Here is an 18407-nt window from a genome sequence, read left to right on the forward strand (position 1 = left end):
CTTTACATCAGGTTGACTTTCTGTCTTATGTATGTATGTCTTTAGCACACTGTCAACAAGCTGTTTTAAGGAAAAAAGACCTAGCATGTAGAAGACGCCTGTTTTTGTGGGGAAAATCCTTCATTAAATTTTAATCATGACGGTGTATTTCAGCAATTTTATTTTTTTAAATCCAGTTTACAAAATGGTATTTTGCTTGCAGGATTTCCTCTTTGTCCTCTAGATGTACTTGGGGCATCCTTATGTTGATATTCTGTCATTCTTGTAAAATGTACATAAAATTTCAATGGAGAAAAATTTAACAAAAGGTAAAGTTTTGAAACTTTGAAAACCATCCTGCATGCCAGTGTGCCTTTTTTGCCCCCCCACCTCACACATCGTCCATTTTCCCTATTGTGTACAAAACGAAGTAAGGTTAAAGTACTGAATATCACACCCCCCCCCCCCCCCCCCCCCAAAAAAAAAAAAAAAAGACGAAATGCTTAAACGAGAACCTGTATATGGCTTCGGACCATAGTAATTCATCAAAGCATATGCAACTTCTCTTTGGAAGTGTGTTTATATTTAACATTCACTGGAAACCAGTTTACTACCTAGACCAGCATGTCCCAGTGCAGCAGAACACTGCACATGTCCTGCTGAATGCCCTTCACTATACTGGAGATCGCTAAAAATAAACTAGTTTACACTACATCATTTGTGCGGCTTATTCCCGCCACCTTTTCCCTCATCTTGGCTGTTGATGTATCATTGGGGACATTTCTGTTCTAAGCCAGTGTCACATTTATTGAAGCAGTTTCCCCAGCCATTTTATGATCCCTATCGGCCCCGTTCCTGACATCTTAGTGCCCACAGAGTCGTACATTGACAGGATGTGTGTCGTATTTTGACAGTGCTGGCAGAAAGGTGTGGTTGCAACACAACTGACACTTTGTATTCACAGTGAAGGGATGTCCTACGGCTATGTGCCTTTGGTTCGGATAATGAGTTAATAATGTGGTTAAAACGATCTCTAACTGGGGTGAATCCTTACCACTTGGCATCACTGTAGGTCACTGCTAGCATAATCTGCTGGTTTTAAGTGGCGGAACATGGCAGTTAAGCCAGCGACCATCGGAGACAGCCCCCTCCTCTCTATTTTACGTTCTTCTCTATACGCACCGATAAACAATTCCTACGACAGAGCTGGGAACACTTGTGTTTTAAAGTCTGCATTAAACTGGTGCAACAGGAAGCATGTTTTTTTCTACGGTCCTCACAATTGAACACCTTTTTAAAATGTAACGCCCTGCTTGAGCGATCCCAGTCTCCATCACAAAACTTGTGCATCTTCTGTTGCCCTATTATCATCGCCGCTCGCCCCTGTTCAACTGTATTTTAACCACAGAAGCGGGAAATCTGGCCGTTTTAATGGAGGAGAAAGCACTAATAACACTTTAAGACTGTCCAATGGTGTATAAAAGGGCGATTGGAAACGGCGCATATACTGAACATGCCCACAGCCAAGATGGCCGACGCCGATTCCTGGGATGAGGAGCGAGGCCGCTTTCCTATTTCCACGCTGCGCGCGAACTTGTGCCGCTTGCAGGACGGGGTTGAACGTCTTTTGTGGTTCCGCAGACGCCGACAACTTCGAGCCGGATGCACCGATCAAAAAGGCGGCGGCGGCGTTGGACAGATGGGAAGGAGAGGACGAGTAGGAAGACGTGATGGTAGCCCGGCGGCCAGCCGACTGCGGGGTGTGTGGGTGCCCGGCATTCGTGGTCACCCTCTGAGCAAACCACACATAAAGCTGCGCTCTGCCGGCTAAAAGCATCGGCGTACAGGCGGGCTTGCTAATGCTAGGTTAATCAAAATTAGGATATTTGCTGTTCTGCAGGTGACGTGCCTATAATTTACCACTAGATGGTGCCACATACGCATTTTCCCCATCTTGCCTTCTCCATATCTCAGTTATGCTCATCAAATACACTGAGTGACTGTGTTCAAGAACTAATCTGATAGTGTTTTAACGAAAGCGCGAAGGATCAGAGTACTGCTGGAAACCGAACCTGCTTGATAATATGTAAATAGAGAGTGGTTGGTTAAATACGGCTGCCGTTTCACAAGTCTTTATCTTGCTTAAGTGTTTAACTATCTGTGAGCGATACCATTCTGTTCCTTTGCTCTACACCTCCCCTCATCCTGGACTCCAGCCTAGCACTGGAGCCTCAGTGCTCCTTCACAGCGTCTTCATGTCTTCGCCGATAGAATCATGGCGAAGTGCTGGACAGCTCTAACAGATCAACAGATCTAACAGTCCTTTCAGATCAGTAATAAACAGATTACATCAACAAACCATCAGCCCAATGTCACTGGGAACCCTCCTGGTAATGCAGCGTGATTTGGCAATACTAAGAAGTTCGGTGTACTTAGCACAGGGCACACACAAGATAGTGACGTGCATCTGTAATTATGCTCGTTTGTCACACCACTGTCTATGTGTTATATAAATGACATCCCTTAACAGCACCGGTCTTATCCAATGTGGCACCCTAGGTGAGCATCACCGCTGGCTGGCAATTCGGCGCTGCCTCAGAAGTTGTCGCCCTAAGCGGCAGTCTATAGGATTAACCGGCCCTGTTTAAATGTCTACATTTTACAAGTTTTACTGGATCAGTTATTAGAAGTTGAAGCGCACGATCTGCTCAGGGTAGGCCATACCCAGGACGCATGGCAGTTGGTAGAGGCGCAGCTTCACAGGCTGCGAGCAAAATTCCCCGTGAAGGGGGGAGGTTGCCAGTTCCGCCGCAGACCGAAAGCGCATCGCCAGGTCCCGCATAGACGCACGCTGCTCTGCGCTGCTCCAAATGATCCCAGACCAGCCAGTTTCTGCAGGATAATCTGAGGAGGAATGTTAATCGCCGATTATTCATAATTAGCTCATAGTACAGTTTTCCTTTACCAAAGGACTTTTCAAACGTTTTTAATATTTTAAAATATTACTAAATAAGTCATATAGTGTCATTTGATAAGGAAATGGTGAGTGACGAATTTTCTTCCCAAGCAAATATTTTCTTTGTCATAAATTTGTCTCATCTTGTAACTATAAATATTAATATCAATCGTTGAAAGCTAAGGTTGTAATATTTGTTAACGATTTTGTAAAATATTTTACTCTTTCACCATTTAAGTTCGCAAAAGTTAATGTTATATAATTTTTCTATTGAAATACTATGGCTATGAAGAAAGGTATTAACTGAACATAATGCAATAACACAAAGCAATAGTATCTTGTTTGTTCATTTGTTCTTTAATAGTTCAGATTATAATTCAGATAACCCTGTTATTCTTTTCAGCCAATTAAGGAAGTTGTTTTTTTCCTGTGTAATTTTAGTGCATGTTACACTATGTGAAAATGTGAATTGCAATCTATGCATATTCGAATGTTCGTAATCAGCGGTGTGTTCAGGTTCGTTTTGGTTTTGCATGCTATGAGATCAGCTGTTTAAAATCAATTTAATTTAAACTGTAGATACATGCAGCACTATTTAAAAACAGGACGACTATTAAAGTAATTGCCTTGATGCATTTTTAAGTACAAGCTGTAATCCTCGCTGAATATACATTCGACGAATTTATTTGCAGCTAGATCCGCACAGTCCGTGAGTTAATGTTCTGCTTCTGATGGCGCCGAACTCGTCCTTTTCGTTTCAGATTTTCGGAAACCTTTTACTGCCATTTTGGTTCATTAAGTCAAAGGACAAAAACAGAACATAAAATCGATACCGATGTAATTTGCACACTGAAGGAATGATCAGATGCTTTCGAGTATCAAAAAACTTTAGTAACATTCAGAAGTAACATCCCACCAGTCCCCCCTAATACAGCTTCCGTTACAAACTGTACGAATTGATAGACAGCAAGTGGAAGCCGTTGGAATGGATCAGTCATGTCAGCAAGTGGTGCAATGGGTCCTGACCAGATTCGTAGAGATTCAAATCCTTTAGACGCTTAAATCAATTGCTTTTCTTCTCTCATTGAAGTAGTGTGAAATGGTCAACCTGTACATCTGTACCAGACCGTTTTACCTTAAGTTTGCAGTTACCCATCTTTAGTTAAGAATCGTTCATTGTTAAATGTCTATTATTTGAAATTGGAATTGTCCATTATATGATATTGCGTGCTGATGGTTAATGTTGAATTTGCGTACCACCTAAAGAGTAGAGGATGTTTGCATACTCTCTGGGCAATTTGCAGTCGGTATAAGCCTCTTGGTTTGCCAAAGAGCACATAAATCTCACAGACTTGTTAGGGAGAGCAGAAGCTAGTCCATTCCTGCAGGCTTAGGGACAGGGAAACGGCCAAAGAGGCCTGATTTCGGTCACTTATTTGATAAAATCTGCAGTTATTGTGTTTTGCTTTTGCAGGGCAGAAAGGCATTTTTATCAGTCATGCACAGAATACGGAGCGAGTTTGATAAGTTGTGCTGTAGATCGTGGGCGTCTCTCTGGAATGATGTGTAGCGTGATACCCCCAGTTAAACTGCCACTCTTGTATTTTTGGCCACATGCTGTTCTGTGAACCTCTGCTAATAATGTAACCCGCCACAGTAGTATAGCGCTAACTGGACCTTTTGCATTGATTGAGTTGTATTATGTTAATACAACAACGTCTTAATTCAGTTTTGGGCGAGTCAAAGACACCTAAGCACATCGTCTATTGACGTCGTAATATCACTGAATTATATAAGGCACGGACTGCGGAAGCAGGGCAGGACTCAAGGAATTGGGGAAAGCACAGGATTTAATTCTGGGCAAACACGGAACAGGCAGACACGGAACAGGCAGACACGATATGACGTTAATGACAGAACTGGGGAAACATGTCGTTTTCCTGCTCTTTTCATGGAAACATCGAGAACATTGACATCGACAGCACCTGTTCGCCAACGTGTGCCTTATCGGAAGATGTTCATTTGCATTTCTGCTCTGGGAAAAACATCACACTCAGTCCTGAGGATTCACTTCCTCTTCTACCACATTCCTTGAATTCACATTAAACCTCAAAGCACCGTTCATATTAAAACTCGGGGAATATCCACACTCAGCATTACTTCCTAGCGCACACATTACTTCAAATGGATTACTAGACATCGAACTGAGTTTTAATGGTTTTAAATCATAATTGTGATTTTAAACATTTTAAAAGGATGTCTGTGTGTAGCACCTGTGCCTGGAGTGAAAATCTTTGGAAATTCCTCTTCAGACTCACAGTACACCTGTACTCTGAACTTAGCCTTTTAATTGAACTTTTAATTACTCACCCCGACCAAGGCACACTTAAGTAAACACTTAAATAAAGTACCAACACAATAGGTTAAAATTGTATGCGTATTGATAAATGATATGCCCCTTTGAAAAAGGTTAATATAAATGATATGCCCCTTTGAAAAAGGTTAATATAACTGAGGAAGCACATCATTTAGTCTGGCTTTTTGAAGAAGTTTATGGAGGGTGTGATCAGTGGAGGTTAAATTTAACGGCATCGTTTCTTCATTATCAAGCACATTTACTTTCCCCAACAGGACTGACATCATGGTAGTCACTGAGTGTGTTTCCAAGAAGGGGTTTCTTGTTGGAACGGAAAGTACGGGAGATGGAGAGCGGACAAACAGTCACAGCACCCCCCCAATTCCATTTTTAGCATTAGCAAGTCTGCTGCAGATTCAACTCACACACCATAGAATCAGTGCCTCAGAATACTTAAAACCAAGCGAAGACCACCTGTGACTTTCCAAAGCCACACAGATAGGCGAGTTTAGTGTGAGGTCACTTCCTGTCAGGGAGTCATGGGAGGAGTAGGTGTGTAACTAAAGGTTAAAGCCCAGTGTAGCGGTGAAGAGCAGCTCCGAAAAGAGGGTTTGAATGCAACGCTGTTTCCAAAAGCTTCTTATTTATCTACACATTGCTACATAGCAGCAGGCCTGCTCTGAGCAGCTCCACTCATGGCGATCTTCAGTCTTACCCAACAGTAATAATCCTTTGGAAAACAATATCGCACTTGAGCTGTTATTCTTTGTGAAAAAGAAAACACGACCAGGCTTTGAAGTTCTTAAAGTTCCGCCGTCTCCGGCGAGCTGACGCTAAGGGGCACCGGAAAAGCATGAGTGGGCCTCAGCTTCCGGAGAGCAGAGGCCTCGTTGTCGTTTCGGGGTGCTGCACGTCGACCTGGGCACGGTGCTGCCTGCTCCATGTGACCGCAGGGAGTGTGACGATTGCAGCTCACGGTCACGCCCCGAGGCTTTCGGAGCGAGCTCGTGTCCCAAATGACCGGCATCCCACTTCTCCAGGAAGTCTCCCGCAAACGGACACCGGCTCCCTGACACCTGCCATTGATGTGCAGTGTCTCAGACATCAAGCGGGGGTGGCTACTGATTGTTTCCCTACCCAACAGATCACCACCCGCCAGGTCTACAACTCTCACAGCCAGCACCTCCCCAGGTGTCCCTCCTCCTCCTCCCTGAAATCAGTATGCTTAGGGTGGGACGTCTGCCGTTATACAGAGTAATCATATTGTGAGACACTCACATACACAATATGATGGTTAAGGGCGCCCTCTCCTGGGCAGGTAGATACAAAAATGCCCCCCACCTATATAGACTATGGCAGCGTTTACTCAGTAAGCTGAAGTCTATTCACAAGGCTTTGTCTCTGTCCACTAACAGCCCAGTGGTAAGTGAGCTGTGTCCTCGATCACACCACAACAAGTCCATGGAGAAATATGTGTATGGGGGGGCTCATTCCAGCCTGTGAGACCAACTTAGTTCCCATCATCTACATTTAAATCGCGATAAAAGCACTTGTTGGTACATTTGGGGAGCTTTCCGAGCAGCGGTTAAACTATTCGAAAGTATTAGGGTAAGACTCAACCTGCTCTGCTCTTGTTAGGTGTTTCTGTCTGGCGTTGGTGGGCTTTGTTTTCAGTTAGCAGGGTTTGGAGAACACAGAAGGGGTTTCCTGGTTTAATGGTGTATGGATTTTACATTTGGGTAGGGGGATCTCTCTGTAAAAAAGTCATTGAAGATGATGACTTTAACAGTTGCTCTGGGGTGAAGCACCCAGAATTCAGCTGAACTAGTTTAAGCAGTTAACGAGAAACCAGATTAAGTTTCAGAAATGACCCATTATTTAACCTATTATTGTGTTACCCATGGGAGGGTGACCAGGCTCTGCAGAGTGAACCTGTGAAGCCCACTGTCTCTTTGTCACACTGTCTCTTTGTCACACTGTCTCATTGTCACACTGTCTCATTGTCACACTGTCTCATTGTCACGCTGTTTCTTTGTCACACTGTCTCATTGTCACGCTGTCTCTTTGTCACACTGTCTCATTGTCACACTGTCATATTGTCATACTGTTACATTGTTACACTGTCATACTATCACACTGTCGCACTGCTACACATTACACAGAGCTCTGAGTGCTTTGAAGATGCTGGCTGAGTTTTCCTCTTGCTCCCACGTGCTCAACTTTGCCCCCCCCCCCCCCAAAAAAAAAAAAACATAGTAAGAGGCTATAGCCTTGACATTAGTTGTTGGTCCCATTGGGGCCACTATCCACTGACGACCTGCAGGGTTTCCTCTCATGGTTCATGGCTGCCCAGAGAAAACGTTTTTTGCCATTTCTTTTACCCCTCTGGAAGCTCAAGTGAACCTTATGGTATTTTTCTCCAAGGATGGGAAAAAATGTGAAATGGCTGATCTGGAGACGTGTTCACAGACTTCAAGAAAAAGAGCATCAGAGAGACTCACTAAACACATTGATTGAAAATCCCCCTCCCCGAATTGTCCTGAGTGCAGCATTGCTCGCAGCTCGTTAGTCATGATATGAAATAACGTAATGATCCCTTCTGGAAAAACAATCAGCTGGAAATTAATAGTACTCCCAGTAAGGGAGTGAGGAAACAGCCGGTGTTTAACCTTCCTGCCGGTGCACCGGGTCAGAGGGTGTAGAGAGAGGAACCCTCCTTTCTGGTTGTGAGGCTGCGAAGGCGCCTCATCTACAAAATGCAGCCTCAGTCTGTGTGCTACTCTTGGTGCCCCTTGTCTGCTTTGCCCAGCAGTGGGCTAACAGTTGCCATAAGATTTACCAACATAGTGCTTTCATTGTGTTGCTCAACCAGAGTAACTTATGTATGTCTGGACGTAATGGTTTGCACAGCTGATTTATTACTGTTTTTGGTGTTACTCCATGTCTGAATCGATTCCCATAAACCGTCCAGCTGCAGTTACAGCCGATCAAAAACAAGGAAAAGTAAAATGACACATATCGCATGACAGGAAAGTTCAGGTTACCTTCTAGCACTCCGAGTATGGAAAATGTGTTTTAAATCAAAATGTTCGGAGTTTAGTGGGGAGTCAGACCTCTTTCTGCGGATTTCCGACATGTGTCATCCATTCTAGAAACATTCCCTTGTGCTACAAGGTTAAGAGGCAGAACTATGTGTTGGGGAGACCCTCTCTGTACACAGCTGACTGATGGCTGCCGCACGGCCCTCAGCCACTGAGACCTCCAGTAACCTGGAGACGCTAACTCTCTGATCCTGAAGACAAGCTCAGTCAGCACTTTCTGCTGCCTATTACCAAGAAAATCATAGAAACCAGACCTAGGAATGCTGACCTTCCACAGACACAGAGATCAGACATGCAGTGCTGAATGAATCCGTGTTGTTTTTAATTTAAGATTTAACCTGAGGTTCTCATTCAGGTTATTATCGTATTCAGCTTTGCAGGTGGAAAACCAGTAGAAAACTGCTAGGTACATGATGGATGTACAGTGGGGCAAAAAAGTATTTGGTCAGCCACCGATTGTGCAAGTTCTCCCACTGAAAATGATGGCAGAGGTCAGTAATTTTCATCATAGGTACACTTCAACTGTGAGAGACAGAATGTGAAAAAAAAATCCATGAATTCACATGGTAGGATTTTTAAAGAATTTATTTGTAAATTAGGGTGGAAAATAAGTATTTGGTCAATAACAAAAATTCAACTCAATACTTTGTAACATAACCTTTGTTGGCAATAACAGAGGTCAAACGATTACTATAGGTCTTTACCAGGTTTGCACACACAGTAGCTGGTATTTTGGCCCATTTCTCCATGCAGATCTTCTCGAGAGCAGTGATGTTTTGGGGCTGTCGCCGAGCAACACGGACTTTCAACTCCCTCCACAGATTTTCTATGGGGTTGAGGTCTGGAGACTGGCTAGGCCACTCCAGGACTTTCAAATGCTTCTTACGGAGCCACTCCTTTGTTGCCCGGGCAGTGTGTTTGGGATCATTGTCATGTTGGAAGACCCAGCCACGTTTCATCTTCAAAGCTCTCACTGATGGAAGGAGGTTTTGGCTCAAGATCTCACGATACATGGCCCCATTCATTCTTTCCTTAACACGGATCAGTCGTCCTGTCCCCTTAGCAGAAAAACAGCCCCAAAGCATGATGTTTCCCCCCCCATGCTTCACAGTAGGTATGGTGTTCTTGGGATGCAACTCAGTATTCTTCTTCCTCCAAACACGACGAGTTGAGTTTAGACCAAAAAGTTCTACTTTGGTTTCATCTGACCACATGACATTCTCCCAATCCTCTGCTGTATCATCCATGTGCTCTCTGGCAAACTTCAGACGGGCCTGGACATGCACTGGCTTCAGCAGCGGAACACGTCTGGCACTGCAGGATTTGATTCCCTGCCGTTGTAGTGTGTTACTGATGGTGACCTTTGTTACTTTGGTCCCAGCTCTCTGCAGGTCATTCACCAGGTCCCCCCGTGTGGTTCTGGGATTTTTGCTCACCGTTCTCATGATCATTTTGACCCCACGGGATGAGATCTTGCGTGGAGCCCCAGATCGAGGGAGATTATCAGTGGTCTTGTATGTCTTCCATTTTCTGATAATTGCTCCCACAGTTGATTTTTTCACACCAAGCTGCTTGCCTATTGTAGATTCACTCTTCCCAGTCTGGTGCAGGTCTACAATTCTTTTCCTGGTGTCCTTCGAAAGCTCTTTGGTCTTGGCCATAGTGGAGTTTGGAGTCTGACTGTTTGAGGCTGTGGACAGGTGTCTTTTATACAGATAATGAGTTCAAACAGGTGCCATTAAGACAGGTAACGAGTGGAGGACAGAAAAGCTTCTTAAAGAAGACGTTACAGGTCTGTGAGAGCCAGAGATTTTCCTTGTTTGAATTGACCAAATACTTATTTTCCACCCTAATTTACAAATAAATTCTTTAAAAATCCTACCATGTGAATTCATGGATTTTTTTTTCACATTCTGTCTCTCACAGTTGAAGTGTACCTATGATGAAAATTACTGACCTCTGCCATCATTTTCAGTGGGAGAACTTGCACAATCGGTGGCTGACCAAATACTTTTTTGCCCCACTGTATATATTATTTTTTGGAGAGTCAACTTTATTACTCTATATTTTCATGGATTTATATCCCATTAATGCACCTGATTTTTGAGGCATATGTCCAACAGTGTAGGAGGGAGTTTGGTGTTGGGGAGAGACGCAACGCAATAATTTCAATGTGAAGTTATAATTTTATGGAGGATGAATGAAGCCAAATGAAATATTGGGGAGTTCAGGCCCTGGAGTTTGCATGTTGTCCTCGTGTCTTCTTGGGATTTCCATCAGGTATTCCAGTGCCCCCCCCCCCTCCAAAACATGCTGAAGTTAACTGGAGCTGCCAAATTTCCCGTAGGTGTGCCTGTATGAGTGAATGGCGTGTGAGTGAATGGCGTGTGAGTGTATGGTGTGTGTGAGTGTATGGTGTGTGAGTGTATGGCGTGTGAGTGTATGGCGTGTGAGTGAATGGCGTGTGAGTGAATGGCGTGTGAGTGTATGGCGTGTGAGTGTATGGCGTGTGAGTGAATGGCGTGTGAGTGAATGCCGTGTGAGTGAATGGCGTGTGAGTGAATGGCGTGTGAGTGAATGGCGTGTGAGTGTATGGCGTGTGAGTGTATGGCGTGTGAGTGAATGGCGTGTGAGTGAATGGCGTGTGAGTGTATGGCGTGTGAGTGAATGGCGTGTGAGTGTATGGCGTGTGAGTGAATGGCGTGTGAGTGAATGGCGTGTGAGTGTATGGCGTGTGAGTGAATGGCGTGTGAGTGAATGGCGTGTGAGTGTATGGCGTGTGAGTGTTGCCCTGTGGTGGGTTGGCGCCCCGTCCGGGTTTGTTCCCTGCCTTACGTCCATAGGCTCTGGACACCCAGCAACCCTGTATAGGATAAGCGGTTACAGAAAATGGATGGATGGATGGAATACAGGCACCCCCATCCCCCTGGTTCCTACACCTTTGCATATATGAAAGTTTCACGTGTGTGTGTGTGTGTGTTTGTGTGTGTGTGTTTGTGGGTTTCCAGGGAAGCAAGACACTACACAGTCAGAGCTGGCAGAGCTACAACGTAAAGCAGAGTGGTGTAGATGACATGGTCCTGCTGTCCAAGATCAATGAGGATGCCATCATGGAGAATCTCAGGAAGAGATACATGGATGACTACATCTTTGTATCCTTAACGTTGGGAAGCACTACCAAAGGTTTTGTACTTCTGTGGTTTTCTTAAGGTCCCTTTAGATGTTTGTTGTGTAGGTTTGAGGAAGTCTGCATGGTCTTCAGGGTTTGCATGGTCTTCATGGTCTGCAAGGTCTTCATGGTCTGCAAGGTCTTCATGGTCAACAATGTCATCATGGTCTTCGTGGTCTGCATGGTGTTCATGGTCTTCATGGGCTTTGTGGTCTGCATGATCTTCACTGCCAGAGTCCTGGTAGTAGTTCAGGAAAAATGCCTTAACTCTCTTGCATACAGACATACATCGGACCGGTACTCATCTCTGTAAACCCCTTCAAGCAGATGCCCTACTTCGGGGACAGGGAGGTGGAGATGTATCAGGGAGCGGTACGTAGTGTGATTCCCAAACACGCCAACGTGTGATCGCTCCTGCTCCATATCTCATTTTCTCTTATAGTCGAAAGAGTTCAGATGCTGAAGCCAGCATGGTCTCTGAATGGCCAGCTCAGTATCTGAGAGGCCAGTGTGGCCGTTGCGTGGGCAGTACGGTTGGTGAGTGGGCACCATGGTCCCTGCACGGGGATGTCGAGTATTTGCATGTGTCTGTGCCCATCATCCTGGGTATTTCTCAGCAGTGGGGTTAGGATCTAAGGCTCTGCTGGATAAGGATGGAGGGATCAGTGACAGATATTTATGGTCTCAAGATGCCAGGTGTTGCTTAAACCAGTGAAAAGGCCCCAGACATAAAGGTTCGGCATTGAAATGTCCCGGCGGAGCTGACTGTGCCAGTCTGCACCTGACCAAATGTCCATGAGCAGATCTGCAAGGAATCCTCCTGCTGCAGACATGGGCTGTTCAAAGGCAGCTTCCTGAATCACTGTGTTCTGAACAAAACCTGTTAGTTTAAAGAAGTAGGCCGCAGCCCTCCGCTCGCAGCCATTAAATGCTTCATTTGCCTCCTCACCTGAAGCTAGCCTTATTTGCTGTGACCAGGCCTGGATGCGCAGTGCACCCAATGTGCTCCTTATAACCAAAGGCCCAGTCCAGAGAACCGGGACCCAAATGTCTCTAAGACGAAGTGCAGTCAGTCGTGGAAGGATAAGACCCGTGGCCCCTTGGCTTTCTGTTTCAGGCTCAGTATGAGAATCCTCCACACATCTACGCCGTGGCGGACAACATGTACAGGAACATGTTGATAGACGGCGAAAAGCAGTGCGTCATCATCAGGTGAGTCTCAGCTCTGGCCAGTGCCTCGATTTCTGTGACTCCTGCAGAATTTCTGTCTCTAGCCGAGAAGCCAGTAATAAGCTTAATGCCTGAAAACGGAAAACGACTTATTTATTTTGATCGACTGTAGGTGCTGGAAGTTACGCTACTGTGGCCATTTTCGCTTCGAGCCGCTCCTGCCTTTCCTTCTGTGCAGGCCACACTCTGTCTGTCGTCCATGTCACTGGGAGCCCACTGGTTTATGGGTCTTCAGTACAGACAGAACCTCACTCTGTCCCTTCAGAAAAAACCACCAGGAGACGTTACGCATGGCAAGGCGACGCGAGCGCTCTCTCTGCCAGAAGGTTTTCTGGGAGAGTTCCTTGGGACCAGAGTGCCAGGTGGAAACGTCTGTAATTTAGCCTTCTGAGGCCCTGCGCTTTTGGTAGCTTTTCCCATACGTGGGCAGGCCGGATTAGCTAAAGCTGCGGTTGATCATGTTCTCCTTTGGCTGTTGTCATCGACGGCAGTTCTGAAGGGTTAAATGCACAGAGTTTTATTCATCTGCTCCCCCCTCCGATTTTTCGAAGGTTCTCTAACTGATCTGGCAGAGAGTCACCATCAGATGAAATTCTCATCACTGTCCACAACATTTCTTTTCAGCGCTGATTTACGGCTGTTTCCTGATGATTTCTCACTAATGACATTTACATGTATTTGTTTAGCAGCCACTTTTATCCAAATCGATGCTTTTGTGAAAGTTACGCTCAGCAGCCCCTGGAGAGACTGGGGTTAAGGGTCTCGCTCCGGGGCCCAGTGGTGACAACCAGCCAAATTCCGCTCACATGCACAGAGCCCTAACCTACACAGTCAAACCCCCCCCCACCCCCCACCCATCACAAGATGAATACGGGTAACAAAACTGCATCTTTGTGACGTTCCCCTGTCAGGTCTTCCGGTCCACGTTTTTGCTCCCTCCCGGCTGCCCGCCAGACAGTCCACATTTTTGCTCAGGAGCTGGAAGGGAGCAAAAACACGGACCGTCTGAGGCTCCCTGTGGATTTTAGGCATGATGGAGAACCTCCTTGCTTGGTTTCACTGATCCTCTTGCATTTCCTGCTTACTACTGTCACTTCACATTCTTCATTCAAACGCTAAGTATGGGATCTAACTTTAAAGTGTAAAAATGAACAGGCGGCCTTAGGGCGTGTCCATCTCTGACCCTGTGCTCTCCCTCGTTAGCGGTGAAAGCGGTGCTGGGAAAACGGTCGCGGCCAAGTTCATCATGAGCTACATCTCCAAAGTGTCGGGTGGTGGTCCCAGGGTACAGGTGCGTCTGTGTGTGTTTGTGTGTCTGTACACTGGATCAGAGCACTCGGGGGTGGGGAGGGGACGCTATTACATACCCAGAAGGCTTGGAGGGGCATGGATGCCACAGCAGCATCAGGGGGGCCAGCATTTCATAGGGGACCCATGGTAACATTTCTAGCTACGCCCTGGACCATGCCAGCCTTTACGGCCCCCAGTGTCACCACCGCACCCCCCAGCCCATCTCAGGCATCACTCAGGCCACCCGATCCCCACAGAGGACTCCGGTCTCACCACTCCACTCTGCTGTTCTGCATGCTGACTTCGGAATGGCATTCCAAAGACTTCTGCCTGCAACATCTGCGCCCTGCACAAGCACAGTGGGCAGTGGCGTTTTTCAGTAATACCCAAATCAGACCTGCTCGTTTGTTTCCACATTTAGGCCCATGCAAATAAATGAAGAGGAGGGTTGACGTGCCCATGTCTGTTTGTTGTCTATCTTGCTTTAGCCATATCATTGTCTTATCTATAGCCGTATACATATTTGTGATGCAGAGTGCTGTTATAAAATGTATTTGAATGGGCAGAGAAACACCTTATGGAAGTGCAGCTGCTCTCATGTCCCCCCCCCCCCACAGCACATCAAAGACATCATTCTGCAGTCCAACCCTCTACTGGAGGCATTTGGCAATGCGAAGACAGTGAGGAACAACAATTCAAGCAGATTCGTAAGGACGTCTGACTTTCTCTTCTTGGAAGGCTGGCAGTGTAATCCAGTATCAGTCAGAATGATGTCATCGTTTGGCATCTACCTCACAGCCAATCTGAATGTAAAGCCCATGGAAGCCTCTCTCTGGTTGGCCGGGAGGGGCTCTCAGTGCTCACAGGTCACCATTGACATTGGTGCCGTACTGAGAAGCAGCCTGTAGGTGGGCTAAGCTCAAATTCGGAAGTGCTGCACAGTGGTGTGTGTGTTTATCTCTTTCTTCTGTGGTCTCCAAACGTCCAGGGGAAATACTTCGAGATCCAGTTCAGTTCAGGGGGTGAGCCAGACGGTGGGAGAATCTCCAACTTTCTGCTTGAAAAATCACGGGTCGTTACAAGGAACCCCGGCGAGAGAAGCTTCCATATATTTTACCAGGTGGGGAGTTCGAACCCGGAACTTTTTGCAGTCTGGGGGATACAAGGGGAGTAGATTCCTGTCATACTATGAACTTAGCAACTAGCTACTGAGAACAATCACACCTGTTATAAAGCATTTAAATGAGATCAAACTGTCAGTAGAGGGCTTGTGTTTGGAGCGTGTGCATTAAAACAGAAAACTGTCTTTCTGCAGTTAATAGAAGGAGCCAGTGACGACCAAAGAAGGAGTCTTGCAATCACAGGTCTCGATTACTACAGTTACCTCAACCAGTCTGGGTCCTACAAAGTGGACGACATTAATGACCAAAGGGACTGCCATGAAACAATGGTGACCGATTCTCTCCTATGGCTTCCTCCCTCCTCCAAAATAGCCAACCGCCACGAGATCAGAGTACTGATGGCACCATTTGATCAACCACAAACGCAGATGGAGACTGTTTCCGCTCCATCGGTAGCTCAGTCTCAGTCTGTTCCTACACAGTACCCTTTCTCTGTTTAAACGAGGGATGGGCAGTTCAGACCTTAGGCTACGTTCACACAAATGGGGCTCAAATCCGATATTTTGCTCATATGTGACTCAGATCGCACTTGTTCAAGACAATGTGAACAGCACAAGTCACATGGAATCCCATTTTTTCAGTTCCGATTCGGCCCACTTCAGATCTGTGGTCATAAATCGGATACAGGTCTGATTTTTTGCAATGCGACATCAGTCTGAACAGCGAAATCGAAATTTCTGCGACTTTTACGTTGATCGACGTTCGTCACAATTCTGCGCAGGCGGAAGTCACCATATGTCTCCGTCAGAGTGCCAAGCATAGAGGAGAGCACAGAAGTTGGCCAGTGGAGGGACAGTGAGGTGCTGGATTTAATAAGTATTTGGGGAGATAAATCTGTTCAGGCAAAACTGGAAGGCTCATATCGTAACTGTGCAGTTTTCGAATCCATAAAGTAACATCTTTGTTTTTGCGCATGTGGGCCAGTTCAGTACAGTGAACCGTTCACATTCAAATCTGATGTTACCCACATTAACCAGAGTAATGTGAACAGGCAAACAGTAAATCCGATCTGAGCAGAAAATCAGAATTTAGCATTAAGGCATGCAGTGTGAGATCCTAGTACTGTACTTCTGAGAATCTGGAACATCTAAATCGTTTGTATAATTAAGGTCTAGAGTTGTAAAAAAATCATGAAAAATTGCTTTAATTGCTTTGGAATTAGCTAGTCACTGGAAATGCATTATGAAGCAGCTTTTTGTAGATACTTGGAGGAGGGATGGAAAGAGGCCAGGTTCCACACACTCCGTTCTCCATGGTCAATCTGCCCGCTCTCCCCCGGCAGCATGCGATGAGTGTGATCGGCATTCCCGAGCAGGAGCAGGCCCTGGTGCTGCAGATCGTGGCTGGGGTGCTGCACCTTGGCAACGTTGGCTTCAGGGAGGCCAGCAACTACGCCACCGTGGAGAGAGAAGAGAGTAGGTGTGGCCGCTTTCCCCGCCCGCAACCCTAGGCTGCTCTCTTGGAGGAAAGAGGCTCACCAGGGACATAGAGTTAGGGTTGGGGTTGGGCGCGTCACACTACAAAACAAAACACAATTTTGAGAGCCAGGCATATTACATCACAAAACTGATATCCTGTATTTCTTGCCCCCCCCAATCCAGTTGATCATTTACCAAATGATCTTTCTTCTGCCTCAAGTACAGCAGATGGCTTGGAAATGTTCAGGTTTTTTAGGCTACACAAACACACTGTACTGAAGTAAGCACAATGTCGCCACGTATTGATCTTCTGTTCAGTTGCCGTTTCGCCGTTAAGGGTGTCAGGCGTGGGCGGTGCAGGCCAGAAGAACGAGATCTCGCATTCTTGAGAAGATTGATCCTAGTGATCCGCTAGATTACTGTGGAAATGAGCTGTACAGTCGGGGGCGGAAAGGGACCTAGACCATTGGGCACATGTAAGTTAGACTGGTTTCCTGTGCTCTTGATGGGAAACGTCAGTCCAGTATAAGCAGCACAAAATCACTCTGCGTGAACAATAAAAATGACAAGTGTTCCTGTGAACATATTCGGGAAACGTTACAGAAAGTTACGATTATCCCGTCAGGTTTATGGATTGTTTTATAGCCTCATTTGGCAGAGTCAGGATTCAGTGTGGCTCCATCCTTCAGCGAGGTCCTGAGAAGGTTTACAGTGTCCCTGAGCTGCACCTCTCGCTGACAGACACTATCCCCCCTCCCCCAGTGCCGCGTAGCTGCCTCATACGCGTGTCCTTCTGGTCCTTCAGTGCTTGCATTTCCCGCCTTCCTGCTGGGCATCGATCAGACGCGACTGAAGGAGAAGCTCACCAGTCGGAAGATGGACAGCAAGTGGGGGGGGCAGTCCGAGTCCATCGACGTGACCCTCAACGTGGAGCAGGCGTGTTACACGCGTGACGCACTCGCTAAGGCCCTGTATACCCGCCTGTTCGACTTCCTGGTGGAGGTACAAATGCCTGCCATCTTTCATTCATGCTGCCTGTTGGTCTACAATTATACACTAATTAATGCAGATTGAGAATATTACTGTTTGGGCCACTAAAGAGATCAATATACCAGTACCATGTTTTCCATTCCCAGTCCATCAACAAAGCCATGGTGAAGGATCAGCAGGAGATCAACATAGGGGTGCTAGATATATACGGATTTGAAATCTTCCAGGTAAGCAAAAGTACAGCCACGCTGGACTGATTGGCAAGCTGGGGAAATGCTTTATATCATCAGGCAACTCTGGACATACATGTATTTGACCACAAGAGTTTATATGAAGTACTAAGCATATCAGAACCCCCCCCCCACCTAAGTTGGCAAAATTTATGGGACCCCCCCATTTGCTTGACACCTCTAAGTCAGTTTCTACTAGATGATTGAAGGAGTTCATTAACAATTTGGATCTAGCAGTTCTTTCCATTTCATGATTTCTTAGCTATCTCTCACCAGTGTCTGTTTGAAATGCCATGCAGATATGAAGATATGAATCTCGCGCAACATAAAATCCTGTGGTTTAGTCCTATGTAGCAAGAACACAGACTGCAGATATGAACTGAATATCACGCACTAGCTGAAGTGAGGACACAGCGCACACCCCGTTTAAAACGTCACCCAGTCTTGGTGCTTCTTGTGTCTTGTGTATTACTTTGTCTAAAATTGGTTTTTACTTTAGTTCTCTGC

The 18407-nt window shown here is 46.0% G+C and overlaps 1 protein-coding gene across 2 annotated transcripts in view; it reads left to right on the forward strand.

Annotated features, from left to right (window-relative positions):
- The first annotated feature begins 2290 nt into the window (after positions 1-2290).
- The window catches only part of LOC125706305 (unconventional myosin-Ie-like), a 35331-nt gene continuing 19214 nt past the window's right edge, over positions 2291-18407 (forward strand). The window contains exons 1-11 of one of the 2 annotated variants that reach the window (XR_007381974.1): positions 2291-3021; positions 11401-11544; positions 11844-11933; positions 12679-12773; positions 13995-14082; positions 14699-14788; positions 15070-15201; positions 15397-15531; positions 16545-16677; positions 17486-17682; positions 17817-17897. Coding sequence is in view for 1 of the 2 variants with exons in the window: in XM_048972943.1 (XP_048828900.1) it covers positions 3019-3021; positions 11401-11544; positions 11844-11933; positions 12679-12773; positions 13995-14082; positions 14699-14788; positions 15070-15201; positions 15397-15531; positions 16545-16677; positions 17486-17682; positions 17817-17897 (1188 nt within the window). In the remaining variant the exon portion in view is untranslated. The remainder of the gene's footprint in view (positions 3022-11400; positions 11545-11843; positions 11934-12678; positions 12774-13994; positions 14083-14698; positions 14789-15069; positions 15202-15396; positions 15532-16544; positions 16678-17485; positions 17683-17816; positions 17898-18407) is intronic. The other variant, XM_048972943.1, reaches the window with a different exon arrangement.

Source organism: Brienomyrus brachyistius, chromosome 13 (genome assembly GCF_023856365.1).
Source record: "Brienomyrus brachyistius isolate T26 chromosome 13, BBRACH_0.4, whole genome shotgun sequence".
In the NCBI taxonomy this organism is placed as follows: domain Eukaryota; kingdom Metazoa; phylum Chordata; class Actinopteri; order Osteoglossiformes; family Mormyridae; genus Brienomyrus; species Brienomyrus brachyistius.